This window comes from Tenrec ecaudatus, chromosome 14 (genome assembly GCF_050624435.1).
Source record: "Tenrec ecaudatus isolate mTenEca1 chromosome 14, mTenEca1.hap1, whole genome shotgun sequence".
Taxonomy (NCBI): Eukaryota; Metazoa; Chordata; class Mammalia; order Afrosoricida; family Tenrecidae; genus Tenrec; species Tenrec ecaudatus.
In genome coordinates this window covers 125,934,394-125,958,728 of record NC_134543.1, presented here as the reverse complement: position 1 = coordinate 125,958,728, position 24,335 = coordinate 125,934,394, and the positions used below count along the sequence as shown (strand labels likewise).

The window sequence follows — 24,335 nt, the reverse complement described above, 5'->3', positions numbered from 1 at the left end:
AGCCTCCCAAATAGTTCTTCATAGCCCACTGTTGGTACAAGGCCCAGGAGCCTCTTTTCCCCACACTCCTCCTCATAGCAGACGGGCTGCTCTGGTCCACTGACATGCACAAAACTTGTCCGATTAAACATGGAAGGCATTTTTTTATTTCTTGCTTCCCCCCCCCTTATTCAGCTTCTCTCGTTAAATGTGTAGTAGTGCCATCTATATTTCTGTCCTCATTTGAATTAGCAATAATTTTAGTTTTATCATTAAAAAAATTCCGAATTATAGCCACCTTATCATAGAACAGCTCTAAAGGAGAGTATTGAATCACACTGGAACTCCAGTGGCAATGGGAAATTACTAAGCTGCTGCAGTTTTGAAATGTTTGCCACATAATATTTTTATTTTCTTATCCTAGCCACTTATTTCAGTAAATTCGGTACTATTTGCCTAAGACTCAATATATCTATCACCTCTGTTGATAGTTGGCATGCCTTTCCAAATGACGTCCTTTCCCCGTCTTCCACAGGCTGACACATTAAAGGAGAGATACCAGAAGATCGGTGACACCAAGAGGAATGCTCCCATCGAAGCTCTCTGTGAGGACTTCCCAGGTAGCCCGAGAGCACTCTGCCAATGGGGATGAAGCTTCCAAGTTGCTAGAGACTATGACCTGGTGTTTCCACGTCAGGGTGGTATCTGACTGATTTCAGACTTTCTTTTATTATCATGAGGAGCAAGATCGTTTTTATTCCCACCATTTGGCCCAGAAAGAAAGCATCATTGTCTAATAGTCTACACGGATAGAGCTCAGAGCTTCCCCACCTAGGGATCATTCAACTAATGAGCATGTCCTTTCACTTCTTTCCTAACAGAGGAGATGGCAACCTACCTTCGATATGTGAGGAGATTAGACTTCTTTGAAAAACCTGACTATGAGTATTTACGGACCCTCTTCACAGACCTCTTTGAAAGGAAAGGCTACACCTTTGACTATGCCTACGATTGGATTGGGAGGGCTATTGTAAGTATCCTCTGTACTTCGTAGCTTACTTCCTCAGACCATATCACCTCATGCCTTTACTTGTGAGTGTGTACATTTACCAATCTTTACAGAGTGATGTCATAGGCGGCTCTCATTAGACTTGGGAAATAAGAGTAATCCCTTTAGCTATTCTTCTATTATGACTTGTATGTGCTAAGATACCAGAATTAAAGTCAGTCTTCTGGGGGGAAATTCGTCCGTGTGATTCGGCAGTTGAGACTACATAAACTGTTAGGAACTTGCTCTCATTGGAAGTGGAACCCAGCACCACGGGGAGCCTTGGCATTTGCTGTTCTGACGGGGATCCGAGGCTTGAGGACGTGCTAGCAGAGGGCCTTCTAGGGGGCTTCTCACTTTCAAAGGGCAGGTACTCTTCAGTGAACTGTTGAGGAGCAAGCTGCTTCCCTTGTGCAGATGAGCAGCCTGAGAAGACCAGACTTGAAACTGCCCTTGGTAGCTGCAAATAATCATGACTTCTACTAGTCCCAGAATTAGAATGAGTGTGTACTTTTCCCCTATTTTTACCACGTGGCTCTGTTTCATTTTTCCCAGCCTACTCCTGTAGGGTCAGTTCCTGTCGATTCTGGAGCATCTGCGGTAACTCGAGAAAGCCACACACACAGGGACCGGCCTTCACAACAGCAACCCTTCAGAAACCAGGTATGTGTGAGCCCTCCATTCTTTCAGACAACTCTCTATCGCATGACTGTTATTCAAGCCCAAGTTGTAGCATCTATGTCCCATTTCTTACTGGCATGATTGGAACATCTGTTCTTGTCCGGGTTGGTTGCTTGATGGGCGGGGGATATCTGTGGCCCAGGGTCTTTGCACAGGAACATTGAATTGACCCTTTCTCGTTCTCATTTGCCACCCATTGTGCAGCCCTCACCAGTTCTGCGTTCGTCCTTGCTGGTACTGGGTAGCCTGGGCATGAACTGGACCCTCCAACACCATCCTTTGTCCTTGTGCCCAGGTTAATCCTAGAGCTGGCCAAGATCTCAGAAGGACCTGCTTTAGACAACTCTAGAGAAGGCTATGTCTTTTTTCACTGGTCCATGATTGGGAAACTGGTGATCTGGACAGGAAACATCTCTAATTCTAAGGACAAGAGGATACAACTAAGAAACAAAAACAAAACAAATAATTTAAAAAAAATAAAAGAGCTAACTGTCTAGGAAGTAAATAAGACAAAGTTTTTTGTTTTTTTAAATTTACATATATTGCTGAGAGGAAAAACTTGGACCTAGTATATAAGTAAGCAAAGAATAATAAAATGATTTTGCAAATTTATCATTATTATCAAATGTAGCTTGTTCCCCCTTACCCTTAACCTCACTTATTTATATTAGCAGATATTTTTATTTTAAAAATATAAAAACATAGCATCTGAAAGATAACATGTACATTGGTTGAGAGTAGTATGTAGAAGGATGCACATGTACACACAGGTATGTAGACATAACGTACATGCACTAATACTGACAGATTCACCAATAGGTCCCAACTTACGGTTTCTTGGTTTGTGACTTGGTAGGTAATGAAAATGTGTTTCAAGAAAAGAAAGTTATGTCTTAGTGGATAAAAGAGAGTGGGTGAGCAAAAAGATGGGACTTAGCAAACTACTGACGGTAATTGAGCTCATAGTTACATGCTTTAATCAAAGTAGTTGGCTTAGAGCCAGAGGTCCTCCAACTTTGTAAACAGGGGGCCAGTTCACTGTCCTTCAGACCCGTTGGGGGGCAGGACTGTAGTTTAAAAAAACACTATGAACAAATTCCTAAGCACACTGCACATATCTCATTTTGAAGTAAAAAACAAAACGGGCCCTCTGTGGGCCGCATGTGGCCCACGGGCCATAGTTGGAGGACGCCTGGCTTAGACCTATAGTGACTGCCGATAATTGTTATGCAAATGTTCTTCCCCCACCTCCAACCTCCTTTTTTAAAAGCTAGTACCCAGCACAGATAAGTTAAGTGAAGGCACAGGTAAAATGATACTCTCAAACATTCCTGTTAATACTGCAAACTGGTACACTTTCTCTAGAAAGTAATCTGACAATGCAGTTGTCCTGTATAGTCAAAGAATCTTACTTCTTAAAATTGATCATAATAAAATGACACAAAATGCAGATTAAGTTGTGTGTATAAAATAGCGCAAAAGCTTAACAGTGACTCATCTATCTAGTTATAGAAATGGTCATGTATTCACCTCAAATCCTTTATTGAGTAAGCTAAATTATGAAACAGTGATTCAGTGGACTATTGTATAGCCACTTAAAATAATTTTTCAGAAGCCTTTAAGTGACATGAACATGTTCATGCTATATAAAGTGAGGAATCAGAATACAAAATTATAGCTGGCTCATGATTTCCCCTTCAGAAATATGAAATAAGAAAATTTCCAGAAGGAAAATGAAGTATTAACATGTGTTATTGAAAGTGGTAGAATTATGGGTAATTTTCCCTAAAATAGTCTATAATGAGATTTTATTGCATTATAAATACAATTTCATTGGGATAAAAAGGATTTGGAATGAAAAGGGGAAAAGTAGATCATTTAAATAGTGAAGTTACAATGAACATATATGTCTGCTCACATTTTTTAGAATATTTTAGAACTAAAGTTATTCTTTCAGGAGAAAAGTGAGTAATGAGTTCCCCTTGTTTTCATTGAATTCATAATCAGTGCTGTTGTTCTTGAGATATATATATATATATATATATATATATATATATATATAAATCATTTTATTAGGGGCTCATACAACTCTTATCACAATCCATACATACATCAATTGTGTAAAGCACATTTGTACATTCATTGCCCTCATCATTCTAAAAACATTTACTCTCCACTTAAGCCCCTGGCATCGGCTTCTCATTTTTCCCTCTCCCTCCCCACTCCCGTCTCCCTCATGAGCCCTTGATAATTTATAAATTATTATTTTGTCAAATCTTGCACTGCCCGACATCTCCCTTCATCCACTTTTCTGTTGTCCCTCCCCCAGGGAGGAGGATATGTGTAGATCCTTGTAATCGGTCCCCCCTTTCCACCCCAGATTTTTTTTTTAATTTTTAATTTAATAAATCATTTTATTTGGGGCTCTTACATAAAGTATAACAAACCATAAACTGGATAGATTTGTAAAATATGGAAGAAAGTAGTGATTAAAAACCTAGATTTCCATTATAAAAATGATGATCTGGGTTAAAGTGAAAATAATTTTAATATACTTTTAAATGAAAGGTCATTTGACTCCTATATGTGATTCTTTAGGAAAATTTCATCTGCAGGACAGTATACTTTCTTTTGAGAAGTTGAATCTTGAAAGTCTATCTTTAATTTGCAGCCCACCCACACCCCCTACGTCCTACTTTATGGCTGCTTAGAGATTAGTCTTCTACACATTGATACACATTTTACACCTTTTCCTTAGCAGGATCCTGAATAATTCTAGGGTAGAATTCTTTCAGCACTGGTTAAATGGTTTGGTATTGACTGCTTTGTGCTTTCTATCCTGAATTGAATTTTTATTATTTTTTTAAAGAATATCCCAAACCCACTACTACTGAGTTAATTATGAGACTCTAAGTCTTTATGAGAGTACTTAGAGCCTCATCTTTCTCCCTTGAAGTAGCTAATGGGTTTGAACCACTGGCTTGCAGTTAGCAGTCCAATTGTTACGCAACAGTGCCACCAGGGCTCCTGTTTGTCTCTCTCTATCTATCACAGTTAAGGGGATTTATGGGAGAAGTTAACAGGTTACCATAATTTAGCATTAGTAAACAGTCAGAAAACAATCATTGGTCCATAGCAATGCTTCATCTTCAGCCAGCCGCCAAGTCTCTCTTCATTCCTCAGCCTTTCAGCCATGTGGTCCCTTGGCTTCTATTTCCTTGGACCAAGAAACCCACCTGTCACAATCTTGGCACTGCTCATCTGTTGTGTCTCATGATCTCCTTGCTCAGCTTTGTGTCTCCGCTTGGCTCCTTTGCTCTGTCCCATGGTCTCTCTGCCACAGGGTCTGGTGCCTCTGGTCTTGGCCTCCATCGCTTCAGACAGAGAACTCCAAAATGTTCTTTTTCCAATGATCCTGGGATCCAGGGCTCCTTTTTCAAAAAATACCTATATCCAAATAAGTCTTTTTATGACTGTAGGAATTGAATGCAGTGTTATTATTATTTAGATTATTATTTTTCAAAATCTAAAGGCAACAAAATAAACTAAACTAAATTGGCTTGACTTTTAAGGAGCTAGCTTGTACTTGTGGGAGTAAGAAAAGGCTACCTGCTCCCCCTAAGATTGACTCTCAGGAGCCTAGTTAGCTTCACTGTGAGTCAGAATAGGCTCCATGGCATGGGCTGTTTACTTTTTGAACCTTTCCTTCACAACTTTGATTTAGTAAATGAGTTAAGGACAGGAGAATAAGTAAGAGGCCCCTGGTCTTTGAAGAGGTGACAAGCAGATTAGCCAGATAGCCATAATACAAGCAGACCAGATATGCAACCTAACCCACAAATGATCACCATCAGGGATTGAAAGGAGAAATTTCTCCTAGTCTGAAATGACAGTTTTTGGAAGAGGCTTTATTTGAAAGGTGCTTGGAAAAATGAAGTAGAGTTGGAAGGGATGGTCCAAGCAGAAAAGACGCCTCCATGGAAGACTGCACATTTTGCGAGGCCTTTTGGTGTGAAAGGTGCTAAAGGACACAAGGCTAGGAAAATAGGTTAGAATCGTTGAATTGCTCTCCTGCAGTGCTAGGCTGAACATGAAGAGTTGGTCCTTAATTTCCACAGGGAATAAGGACGAGAGGGTTTTGAACAGGGGAGTGATATAATGAACACTTGGCTTTAGCAACTTCAGGGGGCTTCGCCAGGCCCCGGGGGCACGCATACATCCCTCAAGATTCTTGTCAGTCGTCCCCAGATGTGGATAAATGCTTCAGATCCTGAAACCAACAGCCCTGGGGAAAGCCCTTCTGAGGAAAACATTAACCGACTGGTCTACGTGGGCTTTGAGGCAGTGGTTGCCGAAGCCGCGCTGAGCGCGTTCCGGGGAAACGTGCAGCTGGCAGCACAGACCCTGGCGCACATGGAGGCGCTCAACCCCCAGACCTGCAGCTCTCAGCAAAAGATTCCTCCTCAGCGCCATCCACATCGCCTTCCCGGTCTGCAGGTACTTCTAGTGCCTCAACAGGTGAAGATATGGAGACCGAGGAAGTCAGTCAAATATTGGAAGATATCCCAGAACATGAAGAAGGTTATCTTGACTCCTGGAAGATGAGGAGATTATCATTGCAGAGTACTTATCCTATGCAGAAAATATAAAGTCTGCCGCAAAGAAAAACTAAACATTGATAGTTGATAAATAATTATTAGATCTTACCTTACACTCCCCGGCGTCTCCCCTCACCCGCCTCCCCATTGCCCATCTCCCAGAGAGGAGATTACACATAGATCTCCGAGATCGGTTCTCCCTTTCTACACGCCCTTCCCTCCTGGTGTCGCCACTCCCACCGCTGGTGTTGAGGGGTTCGTCTGTCCTAGATTCCCTGGGCCTCCAGATCCCCACTGCACCGCTGTACATCCTCTGGTATAACCAGGTCCGCAAGGCAAGGTAGAATTGGGGTCATGATGATTGGGAGGGGAGGAAGCGTTCAGGAACTAGAGGAAGGTTTTGAGTTTCATTGTTGCTACACTGAACCCTGAGTGGCCCATCTCTTCCTCACTACCCCTCTGGAAGGGGTGTCCAGCTGTCTACAGGTGGGCATTGGGTCCCCATCATGCACTCCCCCTCTTTCACGGTGATGTGATTCTCACCACCACCCCACCTATGTTGTTGGAGACCTGGTCTCCTCTGTCCTTCATGGTCACCTATGTTGGTGTGCTGCTTCCGTGTGGGCTCAGTTGCTTCTGGGCTAGATGGCCGCTTGTTTGCTTTCAAGCCTTTAAAGTCCCCAGACGCTATATCTCTCAGTAGCCGGGCACCATCAGCCTTCAGGGGTGGGATCGGGGAGGGAGGGGGATGGGGGGAAAAAAAGGGAAACCGAGCTGATTCCAGGAACCCAAGTGGAAGGTGAATTATGAGAGTGATGAGTGCAACAAATGTATAAGGGTGCTTTGCTCAATTGATGTATGTACAGATTGTGATAAGAGCCTTATGAGCCCCAACAAAAAGATTAATAAATTAATTAATTAAATCATTTAAAAAAAGAAAGAAAAACTAAATATTGAATAGAAATTTAAAAAAAAATTTTTAGGTACGGAATGTAGTAGTTTCCTGGCAGCCATCATGAAGGCAGCTGTAAGAAGGTAGTAGTTCCTTTGACAAATAAAGAGCCCACAGGAGAGGGAGAAAGGGACCAGACTTCAAACCAGTGTGGCAAGACATGAGCGCAACTTTCCGGCATGAAGCAGGGGACCAGTAGAGATTGCGGCCCGGCCCCAATTCCAACTATGCAGACACCCACACCCCTGGCTCCTGCCCCTCCAGGAGGAATTCACTTCAAAGGACAGCACTGAAGCTATAGCTCAGGGAGAGGGGCGTGTCTGATCAGAGCTCACAGGAGCAAACAAAGGAGAGAGTGGAGCACACCCTGGCCCACCAAGCCCAGAGGACGGTATTCCTGCTCAGAGCAGCCAATGCACAGAGAGGACCATAGGGTCAGCCCCACTATGAGACAAGACGTCCTTCACTGACCCATAAGGTACAAGGGACAACACTGCAAGCACAATGCGGGAATTGGGCCTGATCTGACCCCACCAAACCAGGGCAAAACTGTAAGGGCATGTAACAGCAGCAAGGGGAGCAAATAAATGAATTCCTGAGGAATAGCAAAAATAGACTTGGGGGCCAGGGCACGGCACCCCATCAGATTCGACTGGAAAACACTACTAAAAGTCGACAAACAGACCTAACTATTTATAGGCTTTTCTTTTTTGGTCGGTTTTTTGGGGTTGTTATTGTTTCCTTTTGTTGTTTTGTTTTGCTCTGTCTTGTTTTTGTGCTTATTATTGTCTCTGCGTGTCTGTCTAGATAAGATAGATGGGTAAACAATCCAGAGTAGAAAACAACTGGACCAGTGGTTGGAGGAGGGGGGAGGAATGGGTGTTAACAAACCCAGAGACAAGGGAACAAGTGATCTAAAACTGATGGTGAAGGGTAGGATGCCTAGTGAGGCTTGATCAAGGGCAATGTAGCAAAGAGGAATGAAACCCGAATGAAGGCCAAACATGATAAGAGGAAAGTAAAAGAAAATAGAGGAAAGAACTAGGAGGCAAAGGATATTTATAGCGGTCTAAATACAGATATATACATATATTTATATATAGTGATAGGGCAATAGATCTATGTACATATACTTACATGTTAAGTATTATGGTAGCAGATGGACATTGGGCCTCCACTCAAGTACTCCCTCAACACAAGAACACTTTGTTCTATTAAATTGGCATTCCATGATGCTCACCTTCCCGACATGGATCGCTGAAGACAAAGTGGGTGCATAAGCAAATGTGGTGAAGAAAGCTGATGGTGTCTGGCTATCAAAAGATACAGCGTCCTTTCCTCTAGTTCTAAATGCTTCTGCCCCACCCACTATCATAATCAAAATTCTACCTTACAAATCTGGCTAAACCAGAGGATGTACACTGGTACAGATAGGAACTGGAAACACAGGAATCCAGGACAGATGATCCCTTCCGGACCAGTGGTGAGAGTGGCAACACTGGGAGGGGGAACTGATTATAAGGATCTACATATAACCTCCTCCCTGGGGGGTGGACAACAGAAAAATGGGTGAAGGGAGACATCAGACAGAGTAAGTTTAAGATATGACAAAATAATAACTTATAAATTACCAAGGGTTCATGAGGGAGGGGGGTGCAGGGAGGGAGGGGGAAAATGAGGAGCTGATGCCAGGGGCTTAAGTGGAGAGCAAATATTTTGAGAATGATGAGTGTAACGAATGTACAAATGTGCTTTATACAATTGCTGTATGTATGGATTGTGATGAGTTGTATGAGCCCCCAATAAAATGATTAAAAAATATATTGTGTCTTGAAGATAAACAAGCAGCCATTTAGCTGAGAAGCAACAAAGTCCACATGGAAGAAGCACACCAGCCTGTGTGATTATGAGGTGTCGATGGAATCATGTATCGGGCATCAAAGATCAGAACAAAAAAAATCCTATCAATTTGAATGAAGGGGAGCATGGAGTGGAGACCCAAAGCCCATCTGTAGACATTTGGACATCCCCCACAGAAGGGTCATAAGGAAGAGACGAGCCAGTTAGGGTGCAATATAGCACCAATGAAACATATAATTTTCCTCTAGTTCTTGAATGCTTCCTTCCCTCCACTATCATGACCCCAATTCTACCTTACAAATCCAGCTAGACCAGTGGATATACACTTGTACAGCTAAATGCTGGAAATGCAGGGAATCCAGGACAGATAAACCCCTCAGGACCAATAATGAGAGTAGCAATAAGGGGTAAGGGGAAGGTAGGGGAAGAAAGGGGGAACTGATCTACATATAACCCCCTCCTGGGGGGACAGACAACAGAAAAGTGGATGAGGGGAGACATCGGTCAGCGTAAGACATGAAAAAAACAATTTATAAATTATCAACGGTTCATGAGGGAGGGAGAGGGAAGGAAATGAGCTGATACCAAGGGCTCAAGTAGAAAATGTTTTGTAAATGATGATGGCAACAAATGTGCTTGACACAATGGATGTATGTGTGGATTATGATAAGAGCTGTACAAGCCCCCAGTAAAATGATTTTAAAAATAAAAACAAAAAGTAAAGCGCACCTAGGATTGAAAACTGATAAAGTGACACACACCAGAATCTGCCAGCCCACGCGTCAGGTCGAAGGAGAAGGGTGATTCAAAGCTACTGCTGAGCTGTTGAGCCTGGAGAAGAAGGAGGCAGTTGATGCTGTTACTAGAGATGGGAACGTTGGGGTTCTGGGTGAGTTGTTTGCAGTTTGACCGTAGGCATCTTCTGTCTGAAATCTAGCAACGAGTTCCAGCTAAAGATGTCTAACAGAAGACAACTCTTGAGGGGAAAAAATACAAACAAACAGCCTGATAATGGCTTTAATGTAATAACTATCTGTTCATCAGAGGAATTTGCATGTGGATTAGCAAACTATTTAATCCCATATTTAGAATGGGAGGAGAAAGGAGTTCGGGATTTGGTTTTAGCATGTCCCAATATTTTGATCATAGGACATTTTACCTTTAGGAGGCCTTACCTTTTACAGATGTAATCTTTGAAAGGGTGAGGATTTGTTCACCGTTATATCCTTAACACCTAAAATAATGCCTGGCACATTATAGGCACTTTAATGTGTAAGTATGAACGAATGAGTGAAATGCGGTTATAGATGAAAACAAGTATTTTTAAATACACAGATTTTTATTTAGCTTTTCATAAAAAAGAAATTTAAACTTTTCTTCCTACTTTTCCTTTGCTGGTAGAGATTATGGGTGTATTGCAGTGGATATTTGGTTCCTAGATAGAATAGTACATCCCAAATGTGGTTTCTAAAGAACTATACTCAAACCCACCTGTTTTGGATGTGCCTTTTAAAACTGTGTTGACTACCCATGCTTCATTTTTGTGAACATAATTTTTCCCAACTAGAGAACTATAATTAGATCATGAATTTGGAGAGAAGCAATATTCCTACAAGTTAGATCCAGTTAGAAAGATCCTGAGTGGGCGGGTCTTTTCCATCGCGTTACCCTTTGTTTTTGTTTTAGTTGCAAAGGCAGTAAATCTTGCCAGGACCCTGATTCTTCTTTCAAGAAGTCAGCATTGTCCACCCATCCAGAAGGGACTGGAAGCATTAATAGTGCTAGCTGGCAGAGCTTCCGAAGCTCATTCTGATAGAATCCAGTCAAGAACTAAGTCCTGCTGGTACCCACAGAGCTGTTAGCGTGCAACATGCTGTGCCAGCGAAGGTCTTATTCTGTGTGCTGTGGAGCACACCGAGTAGTTAGAGTATCACACTGACGAGGCTGTGCGTGCAGCAACACTTCCTGCTCTCTCCAAACGTCACGTCTAAACTCGTGGCAATCCTCAGGTAAACGATGCACAAGCAAACACGGTTATGATTTAGCAGAGGAGATGTAGCTAGTTCCCCCTTTCTCCATTGACCTCGTTTATTTCGTAAATTTTCTATATAGATGAAGAAGAGCTGCTTGATCTGTAAAGTTAGGCCAAACAGATCCTGTTTGGGGATTAGAAAAAATCGGTTTGGCTAGCAGTTCTTAAACCCTACCCAAAAGAGTATACTACCCCTTACCAAATATGATGCTGCAGTTGATTCTGACACATCGTGACTGCTGACAGCGTGACTCCCAAGCTATTATTTATCCCTTTGAATTTTTCTGTGCATCCATACCAAGCCAAACTCACTGCCATGGAGCCCATTGGACTAATAGAAACCCTGAAGACTGGGTAGAACTGCCCGGGGGTTTTCCGAGAGTTAACTTTATACAGGAGTAGAACGCCGCCTCTTTCTCCCGAGGAGCCCAGTGGGTATCCAGGGCACGTGTTTAAGGGAAAGAATTTATTCTCTGTAATTTTCTATTAAATCTACTATTGCTTTCCAAATGTTCTAATTTGACTAAGAAGGAAAATAGGTATCAAAGCTCAGTAAAGGGGATTCTTCATCCTTCTAGATGAGCCATATTTAAACCAACGCAATATCTTAGAAACACATAATAAACCTTTTCATAAAAATGAAAAGAGCCCAAGTCTAATGAGTTCTGAAGAACTGCCCCAGTCAAAGTGGATCGAGATGTGTTTGTTTGTTTCTAGACTCTCAGGAACTGGATAGGAGAAGGACATCGCCTTAGAAAAACACATGTGATTTAGTGCTTTCCTACTTGCTAATTAAAGCTTGTTGTGACTATAATTCGTCCATAGGGGTGATTAGGCCAGAGTGCTAAATAGCTAGGCCATCAGAGATATTAATAAAATGAAGATACTAATTTTTTAAAGTTTCCGTTTCAGTAGACTTACATAACCACAAACTGATTAATTCTCTGTCCTCCTTCCTTTTACAGAGTACCGCTCAGTTCTCAGCGAGGTTCAGGACTTGCTAGTTGAAGGGACAGAGAAGTTTGCTCAGAGCTAACTTGCCTCCTCCTGTACTGGCGTGTCATTTCCTAACATGCTGCCTGCTAGCTAGCAGGAGCTGAGGCGGAATGGAGATCAGCCCGCTGCCCTGGCCACCCACCAGCATAGAGCTTAATGCAGGCTAGGGCTCTCCTCGTTTGTGGGCCACTAACACTGAGGGACACACTGAAGCAAGCAAGTGCAGAAATTAACATAACGCCCCATTCTTAAAGCTGCTTCTGCTGTAAAACTCCACTCATAACTCTCTATGCCATATTAAAGGTTTTCTTCAATCTGTGTACATTTGTAAATATTTTATTCTGTTGACTCTTGTTCCTAGAATGGTAAGATAGAAATTTTTCTGCGCTTACTTAAAAAATACAACACTATTTAGTGATCTACAGCTCTTTTTATGTAAAAGGTAGCTATAATGTAATAGCGTACCTGTGCCACAGAGGGCTGAACCACCTAATTATGATCATTTATCTGCAGGCATAAATTTTATTTGCTTCTGACAAATATCCTTAGCTTTCCAGAAAAGTCAGGCATGGTTTCCCTTCTGTGAGGATATTTGAACAAGAAGCAGAAAACAGACCTTGAGAATATTAGCATGGCTATGCCCTGCAGTCTGGTTTATATTGTAGCAGACACTGATCTGAGGGGCATATATTGGTAAGAAAAGATGTGGAGATTCTGGATTAATCTTACCTTGAAAAATTCCTACTGGGTGTATTAGAACATTCTGTGTGAAGATTTGACAAGGTATGAGCCTGACAGAAGTGACCCTATCGCTTCTCTGGACTTACTTAGCCTAGGAATGCCCATATGTAAACAAGAAAACCCATATGCACTTGAGACGATTTTTTTTTTGTAAACTGTACATCCTGAATTATTTTTCTGTGCATGCAGTGCACATTATTTGCAGGTGCACAGTATTTATGTAGGCTCATTGTGTGTGATAAACATGGTAATCCCTTCTCCATCCTTTTGTCAGTGACTTTTTAAAACTCTCCTGATGTTTATCTAAATGTGTTAAATGCAGGAAGTCACGATGCACATCACGTGGAATAATGCTTGCCTGCACTGGAAGATTAAAATGTTGTTTAAGTGTACATTTAGTATTTTTTCAAGCTTTCAAATTTTTCACATTTATCAAAACATAACAAAACACAGTATTTTTCTTGAGATAATTGGTCTTCCTGCCCCATTCTTTCTTCTTCTACCTCATCTTTACCCACCTCAAACCATGTGTATTAAGACTGAATGGGATCTGATGTATTCAGGGATAATTTTGGAGGACTATCCAGTTTTTATTCTTGCTAATTAAGGTTGAAGACACAATGAGGCCTAAGAGAGCACCATTTGAAGGCACAGTTCCAAATCGATGGCCGCTTTTCAGCTCTGATGGCAGGAGCCATGGGGTGAAGGTGGACACGATTCTTTGAGTATTAGCCAAAGCAATTCTTCAAAGTTAGTTTCACATGACTCATGTACGGTGGAGGGGTTTTGTTGTTTTTATTAGGACAAGAGGAAGCTGTTTACCCTTCTTTAGCTTCAGCCAATAGCTTTGTCTCCTGTGGGAATGTGAAGTCACAGATGGTGAGACCTTTCTGGGTTGTATTTTCTTACCTGGGTTAGTGTCACGCACTCCCTGCTGTCTCTCCATCAGTCCCTGCTACATACTTTCAGAAGGAATGTAGGCAGTAGTTTTTACTTTGGTCGTTATTTTCTGTGTATCTCTTGAGCACTGTTGTGAGTTTTGCTTTTGATAACGCTGTACTGGATTGCTGCTGCCTCGCCGCCACATTCACCTGCTGCCTAGTAACTCAAGAAGGTCCATGCAAGCGATGCAGTCAGAACCAGAGATTTGGAAGTGTTCCCCCAGGGAGTCCCTGCTACTTGAGATTCCTCCTCCTCCTCCTGCGTTTGGGGGTGTGCACACTGCATGTGGACCTTTGCCTTTCAAGTAATAAAAAGAAGTGATCATTTTGCAAAATGATTCTGCTGCCTTTGGATATTCCTGATTGCCTTTTAGATAGTGGTGTGTCCATGGATGAAGGGTTGACACATTAATCCCTTAAACCGATTTGCTTAGTGTAACTAGTTCTCTGCTGCTTTTTAGAATACCAGCATCTGATCGAACCTAATCATAGTCCCTGTGTACAGAATTCTTGGTACGGGAATTGACTATGGCAGATTGTAGGCATCAACATTCCTTGGTGTCCTCTAGGATCTAGGCACTAAGTCATTTCCAAAATTGGCACTTGGCGCTTGAAGTCTTATCTACAGCAACCTCTAGATACCAGTTTAGCTCATCAATTCCAGAAAAGATTACCGTTAGAGCTTGCATTTTGATGAAAAGTGGTTCCCAAAAATGACTCACCGGCAGCCCCCCCTAACCCCCCGGTTCACCCCGTCACTTGGTTTTTCTGCTTTCCTTGGGTAGAGGAGGTGTGAGAGGACAGCAGCGTGATGTGGCATGTTCTTCCTTTGTCTTGAAAGAAGCGCTGATGAAGCAATCTGAAATAAGATGAATAGCACATTGCTTTGAGGATGGAGACTAGAGTATGACTTTTACACCTTTGGAAAATGCCTTATTTTCACTTAAACTAAAATCTTAATTCTTCAACAAATTGCTTATTTAGTTTGAATGAATATAAACAAGTATATAACACTGTGAGTTAGACAGTAGTACCACACCACAGTTCTGATACATATTTTAATAAAAGTGAAAATAATATGGTTGACTAGCTGTCCAGGTCCTCCTTAACCATAACACTAAAAACACGTGAGGGTTTTATGTACATTGCCTGCCACTTTCAATTTTGTTTGCCATAAAGGCAAATGCAAACCAGACAGCATCTGTGAGTGAAGTAATTGCATTAAGCATGTATCATAAGACTCAAAACTACACTAAATGGCTTATGCAACTAGCAGTATAAAACCAAATTCCTCTTTTATAAGATTATATAGCAAGCAAATTCTAGACTATACTCATTTCTTAAATATCAGGGGAAACATGACCAGGATCTTTTAGAGCACTGTTTCCTCGTGTGACTTCATAACCCTTCATGAAGATGAGTACGTTATATAGTACAGGACTCTGAGAAAAACCCCGTCCCATTAATAATTCCTTATGGGTGCACTTAAAACAACCCTTGTTGAGTGAGCGTGAATATAGATCCCCAGACCATTCTTTCCTCACCCTTCTTTTGTATGGACTATAACATTCAGAGCTGTGAGCAGTTCTACAGTTTACAGCTTCCTTACTGGTTTCCGTGCAGAGCAACAATATCACACCCTGCTGTTGTTTATATCAGCAGCAATTAATCCCTTATTGCTGCCTTTCCAACTACTCATTTTTCGTGGAGCCTTAGGACTCTTACCGCGGAGCATCATGGTGTTAACACCTCCTCGACCATCTGGCACAGGGGAAGAGGCGCAGAGTCTCTAGGTGAAAATCACATAGGAGCAAGACGAGAAAAGTAGGCGTGAAGGAGAAGCGAAGGGAACTCTGAGTGACAGCAAATGGGAAAGCTCTACTTTGGGGCTTCTAGAAGACAATAATTAGCAGTCGTCATGTCAATTAAACCTTTTCTAATTTCAGACTGGATACCTAAAGGAATCAGAAAAGCACCATAGTTTTGTTTTCCTCCATCTTTTCATGTCACTGACATGCAGGCATGCTTCTGTCGGGAAAGAAAGCTTACCCCAGCCATAACCACTGATGGTTGGTGTTCAGAGTAGTGAGTTTTCTGTTGAAGGGAAAGGCAGTGCCAGGGATTTTCAGTATTTCCTGCTCATTATTCAGATAAACCTTTACCCAGTGAATGATTGTGTAGGATGGCTGTTCCTCTACCCAACAGTGTCACCATTCTGAATTTTATTTACTTAGTGGCTACTAATTAGTGGAAATTGAGAAGCTTATCAAGTGATTCCAGCTTATGCTGTGGATTTTTTGTTTTGTTCTCTTTTTGTGATCCTTGTTTCTCTGCCCCTGAGTGAGAATGGCACACTTTGTAGACTCACAAGTATTGACTTTAGATCAGGTTGAAATCAGGGTAGCCAAACAAACTTTTTCTTTGTTTTTTTTTTTCAAACTTTTTCTTAAATGCTTTGCAGCAATTCTTAGTTTAAAACCTGAAACAAAGAAAGCCTTCGGGCACAAATGTATTTGATTTTATTGTGGCTTTTGCTGTTGCTTCACCTTTCATCCCCTATCTTGCTCTCATGCTTCCTAACGCCTGAGCAGACTGCATCATCAGAGCGCCGAGGAGAGTGGGAAATCCAGCCCAGCCGGCAGACCAATACTTCCTACCTGACGTCTCACTTGGCTGCAGACCGCCATGGGGGATCAGTGCAGGTACTTACTGCTTTTTTCTGGCCTTCCCCGCTTGGCTAATAGAATGTCGCCTTGCTTCTGAAACTTTGCCTCCTTTAGACTGTCAACTTAAAGCAAAAGCGAGCTGCTTCTGTCATTAACTTTGTGCTGATTTTTTGCTTAGGTGACATTGAGTGAAATTGTGATTGCTGGTTGTCACTGACTAAGAAATAGCTATACGTTTTTTTATACTGATTTCTGACTTACCTAGCTCTGCCACCTACATCTACTCTTGATAAACCACAAGAATGGCCTCGAGGTACAAGTGTCTTAAGGTAGAGGCTATGAATTGTAAAGACCGGAGAAGTAGAAAATAAGTGTTTTGTGGGTAGAAGACTGCATATGTATAGCAGTCTGTAAGAAGGTGAGGAAGTTAATTGATACAAGTCAACTGTGTCTGGAGTGAGTAGCAAAGAAAAGTAGGCTTTAAAAAAAATTTTATTCCCCTGGATTAAGTGTGGTCTCGAATAATTAATTTCTGATTTTATTTGGCTTATCTGGAATGTTTCTGTTATCTTTTCCTATTGTAATAATCTTAACCTGAATATTTTTCCATGATGATAAATGGTAACATTACTTGGGGCACCCAAATGAATCCAGCTAACAAACACAGATTCCTGTAAAGAGACAGACCTTTTGCATGTAAAGTACATCTATACAGGTTTGATTGTCTAGCATGTGCTTTTACAAGGAATGGTTGCCTAAAAGCTCACATTATTCTCCAGAAATTCAGGGACGGCTTTCACCCTTTTCACCAGGTTGTACACACTGCTGTGAACATCCTCCTGAAACAACGCTAAAGGAATTGTCAAGGGATTTTTTTAAAAGACATAACTTCTTATATGAATGACTAAAACAGAGGAGTAGGTAACACAACAACTAAATTTTGGAAACTAGAAAGCAGACATGCAATTTTAATAGTCCCAAGAAAACTGGATCAGGAGCCAAGAGATGAGAAAGCTGGGAATTAAGCCTAGTTTTTACTGAGACATCTTCAAAAGGCCCAGGAATTGGCCTTCTATAAGTGGAAATAAATGGTTAGGGAAGGTTATTTGCTAAAATTCAGATAATTGATTAAGAAGCAGTAGCTCCTTTGATCCCTTACCCCATCCCAAGAATGACTGGAAGTTTGTTGTCTAGCATGGGGAAACACAGAGACCATCTGCAGCATGTGGGGGAAGAAGAGTTTACTGACGGAAGAAGATGAAGTGAGTGTGTGTATCTTGAGTGGATGTTTACCCCAGTTAGTGTTTCAGAATGCTGAAAGCCAGATCTCCACCTTCCAGGCAAGAGATAGAAAGAGTTCATGCTGAGAAATCTGATGAGTCCAAAGAAAACATCTAAGCATGTGGACAGCAGGCTTTCCCCAATGCAACGACCCTGTCACAGCGTCATACACTAGGACCCATGTGTCACCATACATGCTCATAGTGGCAGTGGACTGTGGAACCCCCACATTCATATGTGACGATCAAGTATTGTTAGACGGTGAGAAATCTCCGAAAGGCCTTTAATAAGAAAGAGGTCAGAGCAAATGAGCAAAGGATCCTTGCTATTAATATCCCCAGATGGTACAAAACCAGAAGGTACTACAGCAATATAGAGCTTTCCAACAGGTTATTTAGTCAGGATGTTATTAAAAATTGAACGTTTATAAAGGTAGCATTTGCCCTGCCTTCCCCTCCTAAAAGGTCAGAAGGCAATAAGAGGGAGGAAAGATTGCTGAATGGGAAAGCAGTTTGCTCTGTAAACTTCCACACAAACCACAATACACAACAACGTCAACAGCAGAAAAGAGTGAACGAGCTTATGGAGATTTAAGAAATAATGAGCAAAAACTAAGAACTCTTGGCTACCACTACCAACTGTTCGGAAAGGAGTTATATTAGAAGGTCTTGGATGAAGTGGAAGGAAAATGTGGGATGAAACTAAAAAAATCACTAAACAACCAGCCTTGCAGGTCAGCTAAAGACGGGCAGAACCTTCAAGCCTGGAACTGAGCTCCCCCGATGACTCAGTTTTTAGCCAAAGGAGATAAATTTCTAAAGGGAATAAGAATCTAAAGGGCAGCATTTGCCCAAGGACAAAGTTCAGAGGGTCAGGAAAGAAAACGAAATGGAAATAAGAAACAGCAGGTAGGATAAGTGAGATTATGTTATGGGGAGTAGAATCAATGACATGTAGCAAAATGCGTATGATCTATTGCATGACAAAACTGATTTGTTCTGTAAACATTCACCCAATTCAAAAACAAAAATGAAAGCTCAGTAGAATAGTTTAGAAGCAACCCCCAGACGGCAGAACAAAGAGACCACAGGATTAAAACAATAAAAAATTTGAGGAGAATTTAACAAGTTCCGTTTTTTGAATATATGAAATCTGTAGAAAATGGAAGGGAGGGAATCAGCAAAGTGCTTCCCCAGAATTCAAAAACCGGTTTCCAGATAGAAATAATGAACTCAGAACCGTGCCAAGATGTATCGTTGTGAGATTTCAGAGCGCTGAGGACAAAAAAGAGCCTTCAAAGTTCCCAGAAACAAAAATAAATGGTCACACACAAAGAAAGGATTAGAAATTTTAAAAAACCAAAAAACAGAAATGAATGGAGTTTCAAATATCTTGACAGAAATACTAGAATTTAAAAGACTAGGTGCGTACAATGCCTTCAAAATCTTGGAGGTATTATTTTTATTTATAATTCTGAATTTGGCTATATTGTCAATCTGGTGAAAGTATAAAATAAAGAGGTTTCCAAAACTCTGCTCTCCCAAAGTTTTTACTTTTCCTATAAGCTCACGCCCCTTTTCAATGAAGCTGTGGGAGGATGATACTCTAGGAGGAGTGACTAGCCCAAGAAAGAGGGATATGTGGGAACCAGGAAACGGAAGACTCCAGTAAGGGACGGAGCATAGGGAAGCCCAAGTAGTAAAGTGAGATCCCCAATGACAGCAGTTGGCCAGGAGGCAGGGCAGCCTGTCCAAAACAGCAATGGTCAGGAGATGCCAAGAGTAATTTCACCAACATGGTCGCATCACTGGGATGTCAATGATGTCAGCTGTCCTGAGAGAAACCATTGTGGAAATGGTAGAAAGGTTGGGTAGAATTAGTGGTTAACAATTAATATTTAACAACAATTTTAAAGCAAATGTAACTCCGAGGGAAATAATCAGTGGCACAGGAAAGAAAAGATAACCATAGTGGATTCTGTGACTCAGTAATGAACAGCCTTTAAGGTTCATCATCATAATGCAAATAGTAAGAATTCGCCTAGCCAAAATTATGACATGAACTGTGATGGGAGAGTAAAAGCTCAACCCACTCACTGTCATCAAGTTGAGTCGGACTGCGCCTGTGGCCTTCTGAGACGGACTCTGTCTGGGAGAATACAAGGATGGAAAATGGTATGCCTATTATTAATTTAATGTCTTGAAAATTCAAGATGCATTGAAATAAAAAAATGAATCAGCTATGGTAGAATGGAGGGAAAGAGACTGCTGGTTTTCCTAACAATTCTTTTAGAAATATTTTATTATTTACACATGTTTTTATATAGTTCTGATAAAAAATGAAATCAAAATAGATTAAAATATGTCAATTGTGGCCCAGCATCTTGGCAGACTTTAAAATTTGACAATGTCGGTTGGCTCATCTATGTGAACACTATTGGTAGAAAGTTAAATAGGACAGCTATCTTTAGGGTAATTGGCAATATCATCTGCTATCTTGAGCACATATTCTTTTTGATCTCATTAACCCAATTTCAGATAAGTAGCCATCACAAATTAACGCTTAATTAAAAAGATGCTTTAAAACAGTGTTGTTCAGTAGTAGTCTAATATAAGTAACGCTTGCCATTTAAAGCTTATGAGTAGCCACATTAAAGTAAAAAGAAGTAGGTAAGACTAATTTCAGAAGTATATTTTATTTAACCCAATATATCTCTTAAAATATACCAGTTTTTTAAAGAAGTTACAGTAATGAAACAAAAATACCAGTTAATCAGTATAAAAATTACCCCCCACCTGCAGTAATTCTTAGATAGCTGTGCCGTAGACCCACGAGTAGCCGTTGATCGCTAGGCATATTTGAGATGTAAAGAAGGGTACACAGAAGCTCGCTGTACAGGTTAGAGGTCTGATCTACGCCAGTAGGATGACCTTTTCCTTAGACTGCACAAAGCCATTACTTCTGGGCCAAGTGGCAATTTGTAAAAGAAATTAGAGAGTATGAGGCATGCGAAACACTGTGATTAAGTTCTGTGGCCCAAAGTTGCCAGGTTATGCTCAGCGCTGTTGCTTACCGCTAATTCATTTGAACCAAGGTTTTTTTTTTTCTTTTAACATCTTGTCTAATTCCTGAATCATTTATTAAGAAACAAGATTTTGTGGAGAGCAAATATTTTGAGAATGATGAGGGCAACGAATATACAAATGTGCTTGACACAATGGATGGATGTGTGGATTGTGATAAGAGTTGTCTGAGCCCCCAATAAAATGATTTTTAAAAAAGAAGCAAGATTTCTCCTTTACCCCTGTGCTTGCAGGCTCGCCAGCATTGTCACTAGCCTGCAGCCAGATGTGTTCACGACACAGCTGAGGGAATAAGCACAAGAGCTTTAGTGGATGTGGCCCACGGTCCTCCAACCTGTAAATCCTCTCTCGCTTTTTAAAAAACTAAATACTTTTATGGGGCGCTTACATCTCTTATCACAATCCATACATTCATCCAGTGTGGCAAGCACATTTGCACGTATGCTGCCATCACCATTTTCAAAGCATTCTCTTCCTACTGGAGCCCCTGATATTAGCTCCTCATTTTTCCCCTTCTCTTTTTGTTTTTGTGGGTACCCCCATAAAGTCTTTTGTGTTTCATTTTCCAATCTACAGAAAAGTTAAAAACATAATGAAAGGAGGCTCTGTGTAACTTTAGTCCAGATTAATGAATAACGATTATTGCCATATTTGCTTCAAATCTGTATGAGTGTATATGCATAAAGGGGCTTCAAAAATTTTGTGAAAAAATTAATTATCTTTTAACTCCATTTTTACACGAACCTTTAAAAAAAACCTTTTTGAATTAGGTGAAGGTTTATAGAACAGATCACAGTGTTACATTCAATAATTCATACCTGTTCTGATACAAAGCATTCGATGCACCATTGTTTATCCCACCTCCTCCCTGTTTCCTATCTCCATTCTCCCTCCATTGCCTGTGGTAAATGCTGCCTTTTTACACTGTAACTGGTTGGTTCTTCTAACACCTAAGTACGTTCAGTTCCAGACCTGACGGACAAGGGCCACCCAGGTCTTGTGGGGGCTGGATGGGGTGGGGTGTCCCACCTGTCTCTAACTGAGCAATAAGCCAGGCTTCTTTTATGATCTTGAATTCTGTTCCACAATTTTCACCCTCTCTGTCTGATCCTTTTCAGAGCAGTTTTCCGTGAACTTTCTGAAGCCCCTCATGGTTTGTTTGTTTGTTTTGTCTAATCTATTTTAAAATTATAGATACCATCACACTTAGATCTCAAAATACTTAAGCCTTCATCTGTTAAAAACAAGGACAATCCCATCATGTAACAGTGTCATGAACATAAAAAAGAACCCCAAACTCACTGCCTTTGAATCACTTCCCACATAGAGCAACCTTATAGAGCAGCTACAACTGCCCGAGTGGGTTTCCAAGGCTGCAACGCTGTATGGGAGTAGAAAGCCTCTTCTCTCTCCCAGTAGAGCAGTTAGGGGTTTTGCACTACTGATCTGTAGTTAGCAGCCTAGTGCATATACAGCCCAAGACTCCCTGTTGGCATTAACATACTTATAAAAATTAATAACGGTTCTGTAATTTATAACATATGGTCTATATTAGATTGCCCTCATTTTCTAAAGTTAATTTTTATCATGTCCAGGGTTTAATCAAAGGTTCTTGCATTGTGTTTAGTTATTAGGCCTATTCAATCTCTTAATCTCTTTTATTCTATAATATTCATTTCTGTATTTAAAAAATTTTTAAGACTGTCTGTTTTAAATAGTTTAGGTTAGATGCCCTTGTAGAAAAGTTTAGGTTAGATGTCCAAATAGAAAATCTCATATTTTTTATTTGCCTGATATTATGGTTAGTTTATGATTAAACTAACCCTTTATGGTTAGTTTCAGATAAAACATCATTTGGGTAAGAATACTGATTGATGGTATTGTGTGCTATCATCTCATGTCAGAAGATAAGTAAATTTGGGCTAGATTGCTCCACTAATCAGTGATGCTAAATTTGATCACTCGCAGAAATTTAGATCTCTTTTGGCCAAATGCAAATTTAATTTTGTAGGTTTCACTACCTGTACAGCCCTGTTTAATTTTTTAAGTTTAATTATTTATAAGAACAATAAATGTTTCCAGTGTAGAACTAATAGTAGCTATAGACTACCAACCAGTAAGTAGTATTCACCTGTCCACCCCTTTCTCTTTGAATAAAAACTCAAAAACCTCCTTAGACTAAACATTTCCTCTTATCTTCCCCTTGATTACTGTTAAAGAAACTTGTGTAAGTTAACAAAGCAGATTAAAAAAATAACCATTTATCAGGGGAAAATACTAGTTATAGGATCCTCTTGAGCTTTTTCATTGACAAGGCATCAGACTACGTGTTTTCTGTGGATTGTCTGCACAGTAACCCAATTAGGTAAGCACAATTATCTATTTCCCCATTTTACAGATTAGGAAGCTCAGGCACAGAAAGATTGAGGATCATGCCCAAGGACCCACAGCAAGTAAGTGGTGATGCTGGGGTTCACACCCAGAGCTGGCTCACTCCAGAGCCAGCTCCCAGTCACTGTAGTGTGCTGCCCCCATGGTTGTGCACCAGCTGTGGTTCCGGATGCGCTCCCTGACATTTTTCATGTAATTCTCACACCAGCCTGTGAAATACATTCTTCAATAGATGACGTTACTTCCTCAGGGGCGTATGCTGTCTGAACCATTTATCCTATTTTGTGGTTCTCTCCCATGTTTTAGCCAAGGTCTTTAACCACAGAGTGGTTTTGTCCGTCCAGCAGGGTCCCTTTTCCCACTCCCCAGCACCCACATAAACAGGAATCATCGCGTGCTGGCAATGAGACTGGGTGACAGAAGTGCTGCACAAGCAAGAGAATCCTGATTGGGTCCACATTAACCAGATGACAGGAATGAGAGCCTTCACTTACAGTTCGGGGACCATCGTTGAGAAGTGGGATGGCATTGAACCTGAAATAAAGATTGTTGAAATAAGACTAGTCTTTTCAGGGAAAGTGTTTCCGTACCGTCCACCCTCTCACCAAAGAGGATATGACAGTGTGGTGATTTGAATACCTTCAAAACAATGCTCAAAGCCAAGAAGAAAGTTCAACGGCTTATAGTTTCTGGCGCCCACTCTTGATTTCCATTTGGATTTTTCTTAACAACATTACTGAGGTTACATGATTGTAGCACAATAAACCTAGAGCAGTTGTCCATTGTGTTCAAGGGAGCAAAATGACCTTTTGAAGTCAGCTATGGAGTTATTGGTACCTTAAAGAGCTGTGTGCATTTTTCAGTATGAAGAAAATCTACATGTTTAGGACAAACTTCTCTGAGGAAAGCCCAACAGATTCTAACTGTATACCTTGGTTAAATAATTTGAGTGTCCCCTTATGTAAAAAGAGTAGCATGACCTATTTTACTGGTTTTGTTTGTATTAAATTGATAAGCATATGCATACACACATACTCAGAATAAACAATATTACCATTATATGATAACATAATGGTTTGCTCACAC

At 40.9% G+C, this 24,335-nt stretch overlaps 1 protein-coding gene across 7 annotated transcripts in view; it reads left to right on the top strand.

Annotated features, from left to right (window-relative positions):
* Positions 1-24,335, top strand: part of CSNK1G1 (casein kinase 1 gamma 1) — a 193,603-nt gene that overhangs the window by 156,435 nt on the left and 12,833 nt on the right. For 5 of the 7 annotated variants that reach the window (XM_075531485.1, XM_075531483.1, XM_075531482.1 and 2 more), the window contains 4 exons: positions 515-599; positions 861-1,009; positions 1,583-1,690; positions 16,420-16,530. In XM_075531485.1, the coding sequence (XP_075387600.1) occupies positions 515-599; positions 861-1,009; positions 1,583-1,690; positions 16,420-16,530 (453 nt within the window). Of the gene's footprint in view, positions 1-514; positions 600-860; positions 1,010-1,582; positions 1,691-12,115; positions 12,425-16,419; positions 16,531-24,335 lie in introns of those variants that run through there. The other 2 variants (XM_075531486.1, XM_075531484.1) reach the window with 2 other exon arrangements.